This window comes from Pelobates fuscus, chromosome 4 (assembly GCF_036172605.1).
Source record: "Pelobates fuscus isolate aPelFus1 chromosome 4, aPelFus1.pri, whole genome shotgun sequence".
Classification (NCBI taxonomy): Eukaryota; Metazoa; Chordata; class Amphibia; order Anura; family Pelobatidae; genus Pelobates; species Pelobates fuscus.
Genome location: NC_086320.1, coordinates 11614150 through 11634547, shown reverse-complemented (window position 1 = coordinate 11634547; position 20398 = coordinate 11614150). Strand labels below are relative to the sequence as shown.

Sequence of the window (20398 nt, the reverse complement as noted above, 5' to 3'; positions counted from 1 at the left end):
TTAATAATTGGTACTTTCCCCTTCCCTCCTCTTATACCGATCTGGCAGTGTTTTGGGTTGGAATTTGTGATGGGGCAATCGTGGGTTTTAACAATAATTACCAATCTGTAATCTGAAATGCTTGCCCTACGACGTCCTCTGCCGTGCTCCCTCCTCCCATAAATAATTGCACTTACAACTCCCAGAAATGTAAGTAACAGCATTACTGATACAGGACGGTTTAAAGGGAAAACAAACTTAAAGGGACACTATAGTCACCTGAACAACTACAGCTTATTGTATTTGTTCAGGTGAGATCTATAGCTCCCTGCAGGCAATCTGATGTAAACACTGTATTTTCAAAGAAAATACAGTGTTTACATTGATTGATAGGAATACCTCCAGTGGCCGTCACTCAGACGGCCACCAGAGGAACTTCCTATCATGCAGGGCCCTAAAAAGGCCCTGTACACGTCAGACGTTTGAAAATACGTCTGACGTGTGCAGGAGAGAGAAGGCACTGTGTGCGCGCCTTCTCTCTCCAGCCTGTCAGCAGAGGAGGGGGCGGGCAAACACCGCAAAGCCGCGCATGCGCACAAGGGAACAATGACGCTTCCAATTGGAAGCGTCTGATTGCTCCCTGCTCGCGCCCGCCTATTTCGTCATTTTGACGAAATAGGGGGCGCGGCTTCATGAGGGTCCCGGCGCTGGAACCAGGTGAGTAAAATCCTCTGCCTTGAGAGTCCCTTTAAAGGGGCAATCCACTGCCCAAATAGAAAATAAATACAAATCACTGTTTAGTAGATATGCTCCAAATAAAAACTTTCATACATTTAATAATGCATTTTTTCACTGGAGTTTTATCTAAAAACAGATTGCAAAATGTTTGTGTCGCGGAGCGTTAGTCTTAGCAGGGACTTTTCTCCGCTGGTTTCTCCAAGATGAACTCAGGAACAAAGAAGATGCTTCACAGGAAAAGCTAAATACAGCAAGGCAAGACAAGATTCTCCCAACACCTCCCCTGTAACTGGACGACACTCAGTTTTGGGGGAATAACTGAAGTCTAATGGTGGCACACTGTCTTTTATGTGATTTTCCCCACAAGGTTGACACCCAGGTGGAGCTTGTGGGGCACCGAGACACAAAGTTAGACCAATGAAACAGTATTATACATATAGACACTCCTATACAGTGTGTACAAGCCCTCCCCCTCTGCCTGGTAGATAATTGAGGTAGATTATGTAATAACTCAATTATCTCCAGGCTGGAAAACCACATATTTCACAAGATTTTAGAAGTACCCCAAAAACATCACATATCCCCATAAATGGCACAAAGCGCTTCGTTTGTGTACTTCTAAGTAAACTTAGGTGGAGGTGGAAGTCCCAGTGGTGTTCGCGCAGTTGAGTGTCCGATTTTAGTTCCATGCACTTGACGACCAAACACCGCTGCCTTTGTTTGTTTCCCACGTGTTCGTCTATACGAACGGCGACCACCTAGCCGACCACCAATCAGAGCGTTCGCGTGATTGCGGTTTATGGATCTGTGGACCGAGTTAATGAGCGGCACACTCCATAGCTGGGTGGTCTACCGTTCGGTAGGTGAATAAAACCGTGGGAACCACTTAAAGGAATGGATTTTGACGAACGGCCAGGTGAAACAGGGGAAACCTTAGGTTGCAAAGCCAGGGAAGGATGTCATAGAATGTGACGGCAGATAACCATTTGGCCCATCTAGTCTGCCCATCTAGTCTCGCACAGTTATTGTTACTTTCACACATAGGGGATCAAGAAGAGGGGGAAAATAGGATACGGACAGCCCAGAGCTGGTATAAAATATGATAGCAGGGTCCATTCTGCAACAGCTTACCTGCGGCCTTAGCAAGCCCTCCCCTTTTAACCCCACCAAGGCTGTGTCTGTCCAATCACAGACTCCCAATGCAGCTCAATAAGAAGTCTTTGCAAGGCAGTTGCTCTGGACAATTGCTGCATCTTGAGTTTATCTCCTCTGAGCTAACCAAACCAGGAAGTAACAGGACCGGCTGTATGACAGCCAGGGTACCAGGTTAATTTATAAAAGTTTCACATTCAATTTAAATCTGCACTGTTTTTTAATTGGGAGGGGGGTGGGGGGGAGACACACTTCACACAAAGCTTTTCAGCAGGCTAACGTACTTACTTTATGGCTCTGGAGTGTCCCTTTAACTAAAGAAATTATTTTAAAAAACTGCCTTTTATGCGAACCTATGCAAGGCACAAACATGCTAAGGAGCCTAAACCTCCTCTAATTAGGAATGTTTTATCAGCCTGTACCTGTCGGACGCACGGTCTTGTTAATTCGATTTGTGTATATTTAGTGGATTTTACATTGTTTGGGTCTCCTTTCAAAAATTTTAAAGAAAACCAAAAAAAGTTTTTCATTATAAATAAAGAAAATATTCCTTGTGAATAATACACTACGCACCCGGGTTCCCATGCAAGCGGAAGGCAGGAGATGTTCGTAATAAGTCCCTTTAACCATTTCAATGCTGGACTCTAAGGCTAAGGATTGATGGGTAAATTGAAAGGTTGGGCAGCTCATTTCAAAGAAAAAATAGTCACACAAAGAAAAAAAGAACATACACGTAAATACCTGCATTTTATTAAAATGCTAAAATATTTAATACAATGAAAAGAACTGGTAACTGCCAGCTCTTATAAAATAACTATTCCTGAAATAAAATAGATTTCCTCCAAGTCGCCCCCAGTCTATGGATCCGATACCTGGTACGAGTGGAGTGACGGACCGGTTCGCTGCGTTCCTGACAATTAGACATCACCTGTGCCGACCAGCTACAGAACCATTAGCCAGATTATACAAAGATGGAGAAATTACCAAGAATTTTAAAAGAATTAAACATTTTAAGCAAAATACCAAAAGTTGGAAAAAGATGAATTGTAGGAATTTTCCAATTTGTCTATTTCGGCGTAAAACGTTCTCTCTTTCAATTGCTGGTTCAGTGAATCAACGCCAGTAGTTTTCTCATCCAATACCACCTGGAAACATTGTAAATATATAGAACACAACTAAATATATATTAAACAAAACGTTTTTTTATACTTTATTAACTCGTGTTTAACTCTTTGCATGTTACAGGGCTAAGCAAACACCCCACTCGGAATGGTCTCTGGATTTTACCACTCCATGCCTTCAGATGGCATTACAGGAGCAGAGAGGAGAACAGGAGGAGGAATGGGCGGTGAATGGCACCCGCCAGTATCTCTCTTGTACAATTCAATATGCTCTCCCCAGCTTTCACAAAAAGGGCTAAAGATTCGCAATACAGAAACGTTTCTGAACTAACTCGTATCACAGTGCGGAAACCTTTCCCTGGGGATGTAATACCGATCAGCCATTCCTGGTGAAACATGTGAATGAAGGATCAGAAAAGCTAGACATGGGCAGACAATTGAGGGTTAAAAACTATCGGTTACCAGAACCAAGAAAAGAACTCAAATATTTTCTAAAAAACGGCTCTCCACTACAGGATTTGCTTTGCTACCCAACTAAACCAGCCACATCCTGGTCTACAGACCCTGCTAGGACGCTGCTGACATGGAAGGCATTTCCAATGTACCAAACTTGTCTAAATTCCCTCGCTTATTCACACACACTCATCCTAAAGGCAGTTTCTGGGTATTCAGCATGAAGCAGCTAGGATAGGATTCTTTATAAACACTCACACCATGTCCTCTGCATCCACTGACTAGTTTCTATGCAAACTGTAGGGGGTGTTTGTTATCCCCATTTAGGAAACCATGACCTGCTGGTGCAGGGACACGCACACAGCACACACAGCACACACAACAAGGTAAACGAGGATCCTGAGATGGGCTGGAGAAGGACACAGGAACACACCCCGCGTTACGTACGATCCCACAGAGAGCATCACAGCCTTGGTTTGATCTGGAGAGGCTTCCCTGAGAAAGAAAGAAAAAAAAGGAGAAATAAAGGGATATTAGAAACCAATGAATTCAAACAAATCTGTTAGAACATGGGGCAATAAAGCATTCTCTGTATTAGATAGACATTGGGTGAAAGCTATACTCTGTATTAGAAAGACATTGGGTGAAAGCTATACTCTGTATTAGACATTGGGGTGAAAGCTATACTCTGTATTAGACATTGGGGTGAAAGCTATACTCTGTATTAGACATTGGGGTGAAAGCTATACTCTGTATTAGACATTGGGGTGAAAGCTATACTCTGTATTAGATATTGGGGTGAAAGCTATACTCTGTATTAGATAGACATTGGAGAGAAAGCTATACTCTGTATTAGACATTGGGGTGAAAGCTATACTCTGTATTAGACATTGGGGTGAAAGCTATACTCTGTATTAGACATTGGGGTGAAAGCTATACTCTGTATTAGACATTGGGGTGAAAGCTATACTCTGTATTAGACATTGGGTGAAAGCTATACTCTGTATTAGATAGACATTGGGGTGAAAGCTATACTCTGTATTAGACATTGGGGTGAAAGCTATACTCTGTATTAGACATTGGGGTGAAAGCTATACTCTGTATTAGACATTGGGGTGAAAGCTATACTCTGTATTAGACATTGGGGTGAAAGCTATACTCTGTATTAGATAGACATTGGGGTGAAAGCTATACTCTGTATTAGACATTGGGGTGAAAGCTATACTCTGTATTAGACATTGGGGTGAAAGCTATACTCTGTATTAGACATTGGGGTGAAAGCTATACTCTGTATTAGACATTGGGGTGAAAGCTATACTCTGTATTAGATGCCTTTCCAATAGCGGTTGTTCCCCACCTGAACAGGACAGATCTGTAATGATTTGTATATAGAGAACACACTGCATACTAGCAATCATTACATTCTAAGCCAGGAAATCTATACGAAGTGTTATCTGTTGATAGATCTACACAGCTTTTCCATCAATCAGGATTTGAGGGGATCACAGATTCACCCGGGATGGGTGGCATGTATACCAAGGTGATGCCCAGGGTGAGGAATCCATGGTGGCAGGGGAGGGTCATTAAGGGCACAGTCTGGTTACACGGTTTGTAAAACCTGGGAGTGAAGGTAGATTGGATCAGGGTGCCACGATCTAAACGTTTGTGAAAACTTCGAAAAGTGATGCAATTGAGGGTGACTTACCCCCCCTAGGAGTACAGGCTGGAGGGATGGAAATAGCTTGATTTAAAGCAGTCACAACACAGATAGTCAGGTTAAATATAGTATCTCTTAAAAATACTTGGCATTTTGCCTTACCCACAATCTGCGCACACTGTATACAGCACAATATACACACAGTGCACAGACACAAATGGAAATGGCATTGAAATGTGGAAATCTAAATTAGATTATCATCCAAATTGCATAATCACACTCGTTGGTGGATCTGTTAAAAAAGATTGCCTCTAGTGGTAACAATAATATTATCACTTATGTTATTATGTATCAGTAACTCTTCCTTACTATACTGGTGTCAACGTGGAGCCAAAAATCAGGAAAGGAGATGGCACCCGGCAGGATAGGGGGGTGATGGCTGGCACCCGGCAGGATAGGGGGGGGGGGTGGCTGAAATCCTGCAGGATGGGGGGGGGGAGGTAGGGGGGTGATGGGGGGTGGCTGGCGCCTTGCAGGATAGGGGGGGGAGGGGATGGCTGGCACCTGGAAGGATAGGGGGGGTGGTGGCTAGCACCCGGAAGGATAGGGGGGGTGGTGGCTGGCACCCAGCCGGATAGGGGGGGTGGTGGCTGGCACTCGGAAGGATAGGGGGGATAGCTGGCACCCGGAAAGATAGGGGGGATGGCTAGCACGCTGAAGGATAGGGGGGATGGCACGCACCCTGCAGGACAGGCTGGCTCGCATCTGGCAGAATAGGTGGGGGGTTGGCTGGCACCCGGGAGAGGCTGGTTACTGGACAAAATAGTAAGAAAGAAAAAAAAAAAAAAAGGAATTGAGGGGTGGGGAGGGGGTCAGCTTCCTGCCATAGCTAACAGTCATCTTGGACATTTCTTGAATATTTGCAGGCAGTGTGAGGGCTGATCATTCAGCTGTTCCCCAGGGAGGGAGGCAGGGTAAAGCATTACAGTATTTACAAAGTACTTTCACTGAGCTCTCATAACAGACAGAGCTGTCAGTGTGTCTATTATTACAGGAGGGATCACAGTGCGCTGTATACAAACTTGTAAGAATTGTCTTAACGATTTTACCCACGAATAACATTGAGTAAGAGATGGGATTTTACAGACAGCGGGTAATACAGAGTTGTGAGGAGATAATTACGATTATTTAAATAGCGCCCACATATTATGCAGCGCTGTACAATAAACAAGACAAGCCGTTCTAACAAAGCATGTTTAGAATACGAAGTAAATAGGGTCCTGCTTAAACAAGCTAATAATGCTCTAAATTAAACATTTTAAAAACCTGACCAATTAAAGCAATGCTATTTTTTTGATTCGGCGCTTCTCTTCTTCAGCCAATTAAGCGACCTTTGCTTATCAAATGTAAATTCCAGAAATGATCCGTGTGAAAATTAACAAATGACAGTTCGACACTGTAACGGTAGTCCCCATCACCAGGAGATTCAGACGAACACTTTATGTAGGACCCTGGATTACTTCTATGTCTAAGTCACCCTGTGCCAATTACAGGTGCAGGGTGTTTAGAATATATTTGTGTATTGTGAATTGCTATCCTGTCCTGCTGATGCTTGCTACCAACTAGGTGGATTTGGCTGTGGAGCCTGTACAGCGCCACCTGTTGGTTGCAACGATTTAGCAACAGCTACCTGAATAGCAAGGCTTGTTAATTTGCATATTGAGGTTGATTTGTATATTGTGATTCTGCAGGCAGCAGATATATTTTGTGTTAATTATTGTCTTCCCCACCCCTATATAAATAGGTCAATGTCGTTATACATTCCTGCATGTTTTCTTATATGATTTGATTTGTAATCAGTTGTCACCATAAGTTACATGTAAGGATTATATGGGCTGGTCCGGAGAAAAAAATAAAATAAAAATAAAGTGTCTTGTGTGGATATTTTGTAATCCCTTTGGACCTATTAGATTAAAAGTCGGAAAGCCCCCTCACCTCCCCTCCCCCTTTTATTTATTATTGTTGTTTTGGTGGGAAGGTATGGGCGCTTTTAATGTTTGTATGGTTGGCAGTTGGTACTTGGGCACTAATAAAGGTCTCAGCCCAAAGTGCCCAAAACTGACTGCTAGCAAGATATAAAGTATGTAAGAATGTCTGACACTGCGCTTCGACGCAGATATGTTTTAACTGTAAACTGTTTATTTCGAAATAAAGACTTTTTTGTTAAATCAAAAAAAAACAGTCTTTGGACCTAATAGCTAGTACATGATACCTGAGCGAGAGTGTGACAGTAATGCCAATAGTTACTATATTTTTTGGTCACTTAAAATGTCCCAAACTATCACCTGCAGCTCAGAGACAGCAGCTGGCAGAGTGTCCCAGAATGCAGGATTAATGAACAGGTTAGGCTGTGATTTGTATAACCGGAGTCCATGCTGGAAGCCCAGACAGAACAAGTATATCTGGCACAAAGCCGGCTGCTCCCCTCTGGCTTTTATTATGCACAGCATCGATAGGATCCCTAGCTGAGCTGCTCACACAGCCCTGAAGTCACAAACAGTGGGGAGTCCCCATCAATGCTCAGATATCACAGGCAGTGAGGCTGGCTGTAACTCAGAAGCTAATTACAGGAACAGATTACACACACAGCCCAATATCGCACAGCGTGGCTGTACCCAGGATGCAATACACACGGCATACAATGTATTGTATATACAGACTGCGTGTCTGCGTTATGTATTGTATATACAGACTGCGTGTCTGAGCTACGTATTGTATATACAGACTGCGTGTCTGAGCTACGTATTGTATATACAGACTGCGTGTCTGAGCTACGTATTGTATATACAGACTGCGTGTCTGAGCTACGTATTGTATATACAGACTGCGTGTCTGAGCTACGTATTGTATATACAGACTGCGTGTCTGAGCTACGTATTGTATATACAGACTGCGTGTCTGAGCTACGTATTGTATATACAGACTGCGTGTCTGAGCTACGTATTGTATATACAGACTGCGTGTCTGAGCTACGTATTGTATATACAGACTGCGTGTCTGAGCTACGTATTGTATATACAGACTGCGTGTCTGAGCTACGTATTGTATATACAGACTGCGTGTCTGAGCTACGTATTGTATATACAGACTGCGTGTCTGAGCTACGTATTGTATATACAGACTGCGTGTCTGAGCTACGTATTGTATATACAGACTGCGTGTCTGAGCTACGTATTGTATATACAGACTGCGTGTCTGAGCTACGTATTGTATATACAGACTGCGTGTCTGCGCTACGTATTGTATATACAGACTGCGTGTCTGCGCTACGTATTGTATATACAGACTGCGTGTCTGCGCTATGTATTGTATATACAGACTGCGTGTCTGCGCTATGTATTGTATATACAGACTGCGTGTCTGCGCTATGTATTGTATATACAGACTGCGTGTCTGCGCTATGTATTGTATATACAGACTGCGTGTCTGCGCTATGTATTGTATATACAGACTGCGTGTCTGCGCTATGTATTGTATATACAGACTGCGTGTCTGCGCTATGTATTGTATATACAGACTGCGTGTCTGCGCTATGTATTGTATATACAGACTGCGTGTCTGCGCTATGTATTGTATATACAGACTGCGTGTCTGCGCTATGTATTGTATATACAGACTGCGTGTCTGCGCTATGTATTGTATATACAGACTGCGTGTCTGCGCTATGTATTGTATATACAGACTGCGTGTCTGCGCTATGTATTGTATATACAGACTGCGTGTCTGCGCTATGTATTGTATATACAGACTGCGTGTCTGCGCTATGTATTGTATATACAGACTGCGTGTCTGCGCTACGTATTGTATATACAGACTGCGTGTCTGCGCTACTTATTGTATATACAGACTGCGTGTCTGCGCTACGTATTGTATATACAGACTGCGTGTCTGCGCTACGTATTGTATATACAGACTGCGTGTCTGCGCTACGTATTGTATATACAGACTGCGTGTCTGCGCTACGTATTGTATATACAGACTGCGTGTCTGCGCTACGTATTGTATATACAGACTGCGTGTCTGCGCTACGTATTTTATATACAGACTGCGTGTCTGCGCTATGTATTGTATTTAAAGACTGCTTGTCTGCGCTATGTATTGTATATACAGACTGCGTGTCTGGGCTAAAGAAGATTCTCCTTACACATATTCCAAAAAATGAAATAAAATAATGCACAAATAAATGTTAGATGGTAAGCTCCCAAACTGGTTTCTTGGAGTGTGACCTAGTTCTCCTCCATAGCCAGGGCCGACACAGCTGGCATTGATGCCCCATGGTGAAGTTGCCTCCTATCTATGTTTGCACCCTGTCAGATAAACCTCTGACTTTTCACAGCCATTTCACAGCCTCTCCGCACCTTCACAGGAGCTGTCTCAGCCACGCAGGAAGCCTTCTGGAAAAGTCACAAGGTCGACACAGGCAATTTTTCACAAACAAGGAAGATAACTTCCAGAGAAATACTTCGCCAACCGTGGAACAGAGTCCATTCAATGTGCGGCACATCGACAGACAGGAAACTATATTACAGTTTAATGGGTACTATGCAAAGCTTTAACATAGAATGGATCAAATGTATGAAAACCCAATGAGTTCTCATTTTTACAGAGTTAAATTGTTCAAGAGCAGTAAGTATATGAAGGAAAAAGCCTCCATCAATTACTCAATAGTCTAACATTAAAGGACCACTCTAGGCACCCAGACCAGACCAGACCAGAGAAACTGCTATGTTTATAATAAGGTTAATCCCGCCTCCAAATCCTCTAGTGGCTGTCTCATTGACAGCTGCTAGAGGCGCTTGCGTGATTCTCACTGTGAAAATCACAGTGAGAAGACGCCAGCGTCCATAGGAAAGCATTGTAAATGCGTTCCTATGCGACCGGCTGAATGCGCGCGCAGCTCTTGCCGTGCATTCAGCCGAAAAGGAGGATCGGAGGCGGAGAGCTCCCTGCCCGGCGCTGGAGAAAGGTAAGTGTTTAACCCCTTCCTCTCCCCAGAGCCCGGCGGGAGGGGGTCCCTGAGGGTGGGGGCACCCTCAGGGCACTATAGTGCCAGGAAAACGAGTATGTTTTCCTGGCACTATAGTGGTCCTTTAAATTGTAAGTAGGTCCCCTGTCTCCCTGCACACAGTGTATTATAACTGCAGCTATAAGGTTATGGTGTAAGTAGGTCCCCTGTCTCCTCGCACACAGTGTGTTATAACTGCAGCTATAAGGTTATGGTGTAAGGAGGTCCCCTGTCTCCCCGCATCCAGTGTATTATAACTGAAGCTATACGGTTATGGTGTAAGGAGGCCCCCTGTCTCCCCGCACACAGTGTATTATAACTGAAGCTATAAGGTTATGGTGTAAGGAGGTCCCCTGTCTACCCGCACACAGTGTATTATAACTGCAGCTATAAGGTTATGATGTAAGGAGGTCCCCTGTCTCCCCGCACACAGTGTATTATAACTGCAGCTATAAGGTTATGGTGTAAGTAGGTCCCCTGTCTCCCCGCACACAGTGTATTATAACTGCAGCTATAAGGTTATGGTGTAAGGAGGTCCCCTGTTTCCCCGCTCACAGTGTATTACAACTGCAGAAAAATATAAACGTACCATTAGTTTTAGAGAAACACTGACTCCAAGCTGCTACTAAACTTTAACATTCCCTCTGGTGACATCTGCTGTGATTATGGCTGGCAAAAGGTAATCTGAGGAATAGTTGAAGTTTCGGTTTCAACTTTTCCTCGTTGGGAAAACAAAAATAGCAAAAATGAAAAGAAGAAAAAAAATAATTGAGGAAAGCATAGCAGGGGAAGTGTGTTTGTTTACTCGGTGTTGTGATGTGGTGAGCACAGGGTGAATGCAGGGTTTTAAGGTATACAGAGAGATTGACAGGGTGCAGCCAGGCAATCGTTCTGCATCGTATGTCCAAGGCGCAGAGTTTAAGAACCTGAAACCATCTCACTCTGCTGCAGTACAGTAAAACTAGATCAAAGAACTGCGCTATGGTGAATAGTGGCAGCTTACTGGGGCAATGTGACATTGCTGCCACCTGCTGGACAAGGCCGCTCTCTAGAACAATTGTGCTTAAATCTATTATTAGAGGTTATCCAGAGACTGGCTGATCTTCATGTGCAATGTCCATCACTAACATCTATGGAGCTGACCAGCTTTGCATCTCAATGATGCAGTGAAAAGTACCCCAAATATCCATTTGCTCCAGCTAGTAGAACCTCACCACTGGTGAATGGACCAGGGACCCTGCAGGCTGGCAGCGGCCAGTGACCTTTAGGCCTGGCTAGTAGCATAGGTCCTGCTGGAGATCATCCTAAGGTCTGAAACAAACCGTTACGGAGGACACACGAACACACAGCGTATATAACGCAAGATATGTTACAGCACAGGCAGTAGGGCTCAACCATATCAGTTCCTGATCCTTTAACGATCCACAGGACCAATTAGACAAAAACACATATAGAAGCACAGCAACACTTTATGTCCAATTGTAAAAAAATACTATATCAAAATCTTCAATGTACACATATATAACCCATCACTAACAGATCAGAATTGGAATATTAGGCTCCAAATTATAAATATCTTGAAAACATCAATGTAGTGGAGCTCCAATACCCAGCATGGGTATCTCTGCTATTCCTTCCTCGTAGCTGAAAGAAGCCGTTTAATAATCCACAACACTTTCCCCCCAGTAAATAGACAACACATCGTTTTGGGAGTCGACTGATTTTATTTTGGCCACACATGGCTTGAATGCACAGACCCCTACACGGTGTCTCCATATCAAAAATACAGGGCTTTTCTTACTAGGATCCTCTGTGCCTGAGAGAGTATTGGGTGAGAAATATATAACTCAATTATCTCTCAGTAACAGAAAAATATACAATATTCTAAAACACCCCAAAAAATACATTTTAATAACTTCGGAACCCCACGAAAGTCATATCAATGAATAGCTTGGATCCAAGCGCACACTTTGCTGAAATATCACTCAGATTACTTAGTTGGTTCGTGAATACCATTTGTATGAAGTTTTGACCGGTCGGCCACGAGGTGGTGCCCCAAAAAACAGTTCCAGAGAAATTAAGGCAACGATGAGTAATCTTTCGGGGGTTCTCGCATGAACACCGATGAATCCATCCCCTGGCTGTTAAGGAGCAAATGCTACCCCTGTTCGGTAGTTCATGTCTCCCGAACACCGTTCTCCTAACTGTTCGGGAAGTTGGATGGGCAGCGGTACTAGTTTCTCGGATTCGACAACCATGTACCGCTGCCTGTGTTTGGGAGACATAATGGCCGCTAATTGTTTTAACACATGTGTTTGGTTATACGAACAGCGCCACACAGGAGAAACACTTTCCTTAATGATCAATTTGTGGTTGGTTGTCAGAAGTTGCGAACAAGGGCCACACAGACCGGGGGTTCGGTAAATGAAGTGTACGGACAGCCGAACAAAGGGAATAAAAGTGTAGTTGGGTCCTCTATTCCGCTACAATGAATACACCCAAGTCCATCTTATAGCAGAAAATATACAATTTGTACACGTACCCAGCAGCCAAGTATGGCAAGGCTCAAAAGGAAAGCAGTGATCACAAAGACACCAGTCTGCCGCCCCCTCCCCAGTCACGAACGTTTGGTCAGGAAAGGGATTATCAGAAGAGATAAAGACACCAGCCTCCCTACCTATCAGGTGTAGGGATGAATTCTACGTATGTACTATCTGGAGCCTAAAATTGTGAGTATTATCTGTTTGTGATGGATTATGTATTTATTGTATTTATTACAACCGGACACCATTAAGTATATTTTGAATGCATATTGTTGAGCTCCTATACATATTTTTTACCCAATCTTGAAGTCTAGCCAACTCCAGTGTATCCTACGTGAAATCTGTTTTGCAGATATTTTAATATGCCGAAACAATGGGACAAGATCAGTTCTCCCAATAAAGAGAATTTAAAAGATAGCAGTCACCAAACATCCTCCACCTTAATCCAGAGAGAGAATTAAGGATTTACAATGGACAGCGAAGGGAATGACCTGTACGAAACTGGCACTGCAAGAGTTAAAGTACAATATTCTGTGCTCCAGTGCAGTTAACAAAAACACGTCTTACTGCTCCACCAAAAGGCATGATTGGAGCGTGCTCAATGGAGCCGTTAAACACACGTGTTCCATTAACATTATGGCTGTGAAATATAGCGATAAAATGATGGCCGTATGGTGGCAGATTTGCAGCGCGCCGCGTTGCTAGGGGTTTAATCCTCGCTCCGGCGTGCAGAGAGCTGTAAAGTGTTTACTGAGAGGATCGTTTTCGGCTATAAAAACCTCTTCTTTCTCCCAAACAAGGCTGAGTGGAGCCATTTGCAAGGCCTAAAACGCTCATCGGGGGAGAAGAGAACAGCTGTTCACGCAGGGGCTCTGCAGCCATCTTCCAGAGCAAATTAACTGAAATGGGTGCTTCCTAATTAAATTAGCACTCGAATGAAATGGTTTGCATTGGTGCGCTTGGTTACAATTAGAGCGGGAAGATGATAAGCATGATCCCAGGCTATTTAACTGGAAGGGAAAATATGGAACGACAATACCTGAATGTTCACAGGCTGCCTTGTGTGTCCACGCAGTCTGTGCTGATATTAGAACAGCACAAACAAAGCCAATGCACGAGTTAACAGTTTGTACATTAGTTTTAGTTCGCAGCAGAAAACCGCTAACAGGAAGGTTTCATTTAACAGAAAAACATGGCAAACTGGAAGCATTGAAAACCAAATGGTGACACGCTGGGTGAAATGAGGATAAACCTATGCAGACAGAGCAAAAAGAAAAATGAGGCATTAGTGTGGTAAAAAGTTGCAGAGGCCAGGCCGCGGAGATTGGTTGCAGAGGCCAGTAAGTGGGCAGAGGCTAGGGCGCGGGCAAAGCGCGCACAGGTCAGGCCGGCGGCGGGCAAAGCGCGCACAGGTCAGGCCGGCGGCGGGCAAAGCGCGCACTGGTCAAAGCTGGCGGCGGGCAAAGCGCGCACTGGTCAAAGCTGGCGGCGGGCAAAGCGCGCACAGGTCAAAGCCGGCGGCGGGCAAAGCGCGCACAGGTCAAAGCCGGCGGCGGGCAAAGCGCGCACAGGTCAAAGCCGGCGGCGGGCAAAGCGCGCACAGGTCAAAGCCGGCGGCGGGCAAAGCGCGCACAGGTCAAAGCCGGCGGCGGGCAAAGTGCGCACAGGTCAAAGCCGGCGGCGGGCAAATCACGCAGAGGTCAAGACCGGTGGCGGGCAAGTCACGCACAGGTCAAGGCCGGCGGCAGGCAAATCAACGCAGTGGTCAGGCCGATGGCGGGCAAATCACGCAGAGGTCAGGCCGGCGGCGGGCAAATCACGCAGAGGTCAGGCCGGCGGCGGGCAAATCACGCAGAGGTCAGGCCGGCGGCAGGCAAATCGCGCAGAGGTCAGGCCGGCGGTAGGCAAATCGCGCAGAGGTCAGGCCGGCGGCAGGCAAATCGCGCAGAGGCTAGGCCGGCGGCGGGCAAAGCACACAGAGGCCAGGCTCGTGGTGGGCAAGTGTACACAGGCCAGGCCCGCAGCGGGCAAAGCGTACAGAGGCCAGGCCGTGAATTCTGTTTGCAAAGGCAAGGGTGATGGGAAAGTGGATGCAGGCCAAGGCACGCTTCATTAGAAGGCTGGCATGCAGGGCGAGAAGACCACAGGCAAGTGGACAGAGGATGGGGGAAAAAGCAGAGGCCAGAATGGTGGAAAACGGAGCAGGTCAGAGTGAGGGAACGGTGACCATCAACCAGGTCCTGCATGATAAACAAAAAGGTGGGCAGTGCAGAGTGAAAGTGGCAAAAAGAACGAGTAAAGAGACTGATAGAAAGAAATGGCATATATATGAAATTATTAAGACTAAAAGGGTGGAGGTCAAAGAACTAAGCTCCATCTGTCACCACATCCTACAGGGCCCAGTCTGGCCACATGTCACAGTAAGCCAAACACACATACATGCATGGAATCCAAGTGTGGTGGGTACTAATTAACTACCAACAAATGACCTTGCAAAGCCTTCACTGCCCATCTTTTAATCTGTGTCAGTCCTCCTCCAAATTGCCCTATTACCCAGGATGCAGCAGGTAGTCTTGGAGACTGGTAAATGGGCTATAATTGTTAAATTTGATTATAAAAAAAAAGTAGATATTGTAACCGCATTAGTCCAGTGATGTAGATGTAAAAAACAGATCAAATTAGTATCTTGTAATACCTTTTTACAAAACAGGATATAAAAAAAAAAAAAGTATTTTTTACAATTGAGCTCTATACTATCCAGCTTTCACGTTAGCCCTGATTACCTGTAAGTATCACCCACAGTGCTTCTGTACATGTAACAATAATCATTATTATAAAGAATGGCTAGTACTAGCGAAATAAGCCTTATGCCCGGGTTCCCGATACAGGAATATCTCAGAGAGGGAGGCTGCCACCGTGACGTGCAAACAAGGATTCAGGGATCATACTTCGAAAACATTTAACCTGTGCAGCGATTATCCACAGGGAGCTGTTCAAGGCCAAGCAGTAACTGTGACACCCAGCAGAGCAGGTGTGATCCTGCACTAATGAAGCCTCAGTCTAATAAGACTCCATGTTGTGAATTTAACGGACGCACATGGAGTATGTAAATAGATCATGTTATATGAAGAAGATAAACGGGACAGACAGATTGAATTATCGTCTCTTAATACATGCTTCATTGTCAGCAGTATTCACTAAAATGAGAATTGTCAGCAATTTAAAGTGATTTTCAAATATAAAGGGACACTTAAGGCACTCAGACCCCTTCATCTTAACATAGAGGCCTGGATGCAGAGCAGCGCCAATTTTAACCCTTCAGTGTAAAACATTGCCGTGTAGTAGATACATTGCAGGCGTTTCTGCACTCTGTTACGTGACGTTCGACGTGGAGTGTCATTAAATGCAAAAGATGACATCACGGGAGTGGGAGCAAACGGCCGCATGTTCCTATAAGGTCAAAATAGAGGAACTGGAGTAATTCTCCAAATCAGCTATGCGTCCAACTCAACTACTTTGGCCTACAATAAGAATCTCATTCTGACAATCCTCACCTTGGTAAATAACCGTGTTAAGGACTAGTGTTAGGGTAGTGTGAGTGGCAGTCTAAAGGCAAAGGTTTCATGGAGTGTAGGGGATAAGAGTTACTTTTAGGGAAGCATGGGGACAAACAAGCTGTCCAAGATTAGTGAGAGTTACAGTCTTAGGCAGCAGCTACCACTTGGGAGACAGGGTCATGAACCCATGTTTAGTCATGTCTGATGCTTGACTCTGCCTGACATTAGTGTAGCATTCCCCGATCGTTTTAGGATGTGAAGACTTCGTTCTTTGTGTTGTAAAGCATTGTAAAATAAGATCTACCTGCTAATCTAAAATATCAGAAATGGAAATTGGGAAAAGTGACCGCTGTCTGTGTCTCCGCCACTCTCCCAGAATGCCACCACAGTGATCCCAATCATTCACGGCTGCTGCGTCTGGTGCATATTTAGTGAATAAATGACTCAAACACACGCTATACTGTATTGAGACTGGGGGAGCCATTTCCTAGTCTATGATATCTCTCTAAGTTATATGAAAATAATGTTTAGAATCAGGTTTGGTTTGGCTCCAAATCCACGCACCTGTTAATAAAAAACCAAGAAAGGATACTCTCGGATTTCTGTTCATATTACACAGAGTATGGGAATAGCAATTTGTCATGTAAAACACTGCCATTGCTAATGTGTCAATTCCCATGTTAATGCATTTCACTAGAACGACTGTCTTTGTACAATGGGCTCATTTGCATTGGACACAAGCAAGAACTAACGCAAACATATGGATCATTTGCTATTGAACGCTTTATCAGAAGGTTGGCATCAATGATCGATTGGCAATGCCAGATATGATCTTACCGTACACAAAGCCATGTTAAAATCTATTTAGAGCATGCAAAACTGTAGATCTAACTGACCACATTCGTTATTTGAGTTTAAATAGCATATTTGGTATTGGACCATTAGCCTCCTGTCCTCAGCAAGTACTGCGTTTACATTGCTGGGAACCACGGTGATCTTAAACAGCCACACAATAAACTGCATGACAAAGGATGCTGGCATGAAATATTCTTTAACCCCTTAAGGACACAGCTTCAAAAGCTTGTCTTACCCTTAAGGACTCAAGACATTTTGTCATTTTTGCCGTTTGTGTTAAACTGCAATTTGCATCTCTCTCATTTATTGTACCAGCACATATTATATACTGTCTTTTAGAGGACAAAAAGGGCTTTAATTTGATGTCACATATACTTCGATAAATTCTAATTAAATAGAATATAAAAAAAAAGCCAAAAAAGGGAAAAAAAAATACCAAATCTTTATTTTTCACAGTTTTGGCAATAATAGCGTGTGCATATGTCCAGCTTAGGAAAAGTAATTCAAAATAAATTAATGTGTCTTGATTTATAGAGTACATAATATGTATAGGATTTCAGCTTATTTTGAAAGTTACAGGTCACAAAATTTCAATATGAAAACTTTAGAAGCTGGTATGTTTGTGTCTTGTAAGTTTAGTAGCCATCACAGAAAACAACATTGCCACACAAAAGTATATATTTATATAAAGCAGACATCACAGGCTATTTACCTAAGGTTACTTTGACACTTTTTATGTAGCCATTTCATCGCCAATCTCTTCTAAATATTGGAGTAACATTGTGTTTTTTCTCTATTTTGGCAATGTGTAATGTGTATTTCGTAAAGCTGGTGTGTGTTATTCCTGCACATATTGTGTTCAGCTACATCTGCTGAGTATAACGATACCCCCAATGTATGCCTTTGGCACTATTCTGTGAAGCTACAATGCCATATAACAGGCAAGGCTATTTCAGTTTCTATAGTTAGAATTTTCGTAGATGGATTTGACGGGCCTATGTCTCATTTTAGCAGTTTGACTGTTCAAATAACCCCACAAATGGCTTCCATTTGATAAAGCAGACACCCCAGGGTATCTTATATGACGTATATTGTGCCTTAACATAAATTTGTGAAAAAATGGTGACAAGTTAATGTTTGTGGTGAGGAAAAAAAGTAAAATAAAATAAATTTTTCATACGTTGCATTTTTGAGTATTTCCTACACTTGATATGTACCACTGTCATAAAATCTGCCAAATTATGCTCCGTTACAGCTTCTGAGTAAAACATTATGCCCAATGTATGACCTAGACACTGTTTTGTGAAGTTACAGTGCTGTAAAAGAGACGTGACAAGTTCATGTTTTTAAGTGTGAATTTTCATGGAGGGTTTTGATGCGTCCGTGTCCCATTTTGGAGCACTTTAGCAGGCTACATATTCCAACTACATAATAAAGGCATACTTTTTCTTAAAGAAGACATCCCAGGGTATTTCAAAAGGCATATTTTGAACCTTAGCGTGGAATAATTTTTCCGCTAGCTTGTACCAAGTGTAGTGGTAATAAGCATTTTTTTTCTGCCTTTTTGACACACAAAGAGAGTTTGCACAGTATATTTTGCAAACCTTATGTGTGCTACGGCTGTATAATACCTCCTATGTTGCTCAGCTATGTCGTCTGAGAACAGCAATAACCCCGTATATGTACCTTTGAGAGGGATATGTGGACATTGAAGGGGCACATTTGAGACACAGTCAAACTTTGAATTTTTACGCTGTGTCCATGTCCCATTTTGGGGTATTTTAGCAGGCTACTTATTCCAACTACCCCATAAAGGCATACCATTTCTTAAAGAAGACATCTCAGGATATTTCAAAATGCATATTTTGAACCTTAGCGTGGAATAATTTTTCCGCTAGCTTGTACCAAGTGTAGTGGTAATAAGCATTTTTTTTCTGCCTTTTTGACACACAAAGAGAGTTTGCACAGTATATTTTGCAAACCTTATGTGTGCTACGGCTGTATAATACCTCCTATGTTGCTCAGCTATGTCGTCTGAGAACAGCAATAACCCCGTATATGTACCTTTGAGAGGGATATGTGGACATTGAAGGGGCACATTTGAGACACAGTCAAACTTTGAATTTTTACGCTGTGTCCATGTCCCATTTTGGGGTATTTTAGCAGGCTACTTATTCCAACTACCCCATAAAGGCATACCATTTCTTAAAGAAGACATCTCAGGATATTTCAAAATGCATATTTTAAACCTCGGCATGGCGTTTTTCCATATATGTATATTGGTAATAAGCATTTTGTCTGCATTTATTGCCCACACAGTGAGCTTCTACTGTATATTTTGCAAACCTTATGTGAGCTATATCAGTATAACACTTCATAGGTTGCTCAGCTATGCGGTCGGAGTTTAGGAATACCCCCACATGTATCTTTGCCAGGTATATGTGGATGTTGAAGGGGCACATTTGAGACGCAACCATTGAGGTTTTTTTTAAACTGACGGTTTATGCTGTGTCCATGTTCATTTTTGGAGTATTTTAAATGGTTTGTTATTCAAACTACCCCACAAATGCATGCCATTTTTTAAAGAATACACCCTGTGGTATTGCAAAAGGCATATTTTGAAACTTAGCGTGGGATCATTTTTTTTCACTAGTTTGTTCCAGGTGTAGTGGTAGCAGTAAGTAGCACTAACAGTAAATTCTCCAATTTCCCATAACTCCCACCCACCCCAGCTAGCAAAATATTTAAAATATTGAAATTAATCATTAAAAGAAATTGAACACCTGAGGCTTAAAAAATAAATAAAAGTTAACTCTCAGGGGTAAAAATAAAATAAATATATTTAAAAAAAATATCAGATCACAACATAATACGGTTGTCAGTGATCAAATGGCAGGAAGGCGTTCATTTTTATTTAACATGGGTAAAGGCGGGTGGGATTTTACTTTAAACATTATTATTTATTTTTTTTTTACAGGGAGAAGATCAGCAGCACTGATCTGTCTCCCTGCACTTCACACTGCACCCGGAAGAGCTGGGAGGCGGATCCGAAGTCCCTGCAGCACATGTACTCGATCCGACAGCCTGTCAGAGTGATCACAGCTGCAGGGACTGCGAGATTGAATGCTCCTGGTCTGCCTGGATCTGGGGTTAACTTTAGTAAATGACGGACAATTTCTGTCTTGCGTCGGGAAGGGGTTAAGGGAACCTATCATCAACAAGATGTGAGTATTCAGGTAGCTATAGATTTAATGAATACACTGGGCTGAGGAAATGTC

At 43.3% G+C, this 20398-nt stretch overlaps 1 protein-coding gene across 1 annotated transcript in view; it reads right to left on the bottom strand.

Moving 5' to 3' along the window:
- Positions 1-2597: 2597 nt before the first annotated feature.
- ZC3H3 (zinc finger CCCH-type containing 3) overlaps positions 2598-20398 on the bottom strand; it is a 205983-nt gene continuing 188182 nt past the window's right edge. The window contains exon 12 of the mRNA XM_063450968.1: positions 2598-3938. Coding sequence (XP_063307038.1) covers positions 3907-3938 — 32 coding nt within the window. The 3' untranslated portion in view covers positions 2598-3906. The remainder of the gene's footprint in view (positions 3939-20398) is intronic.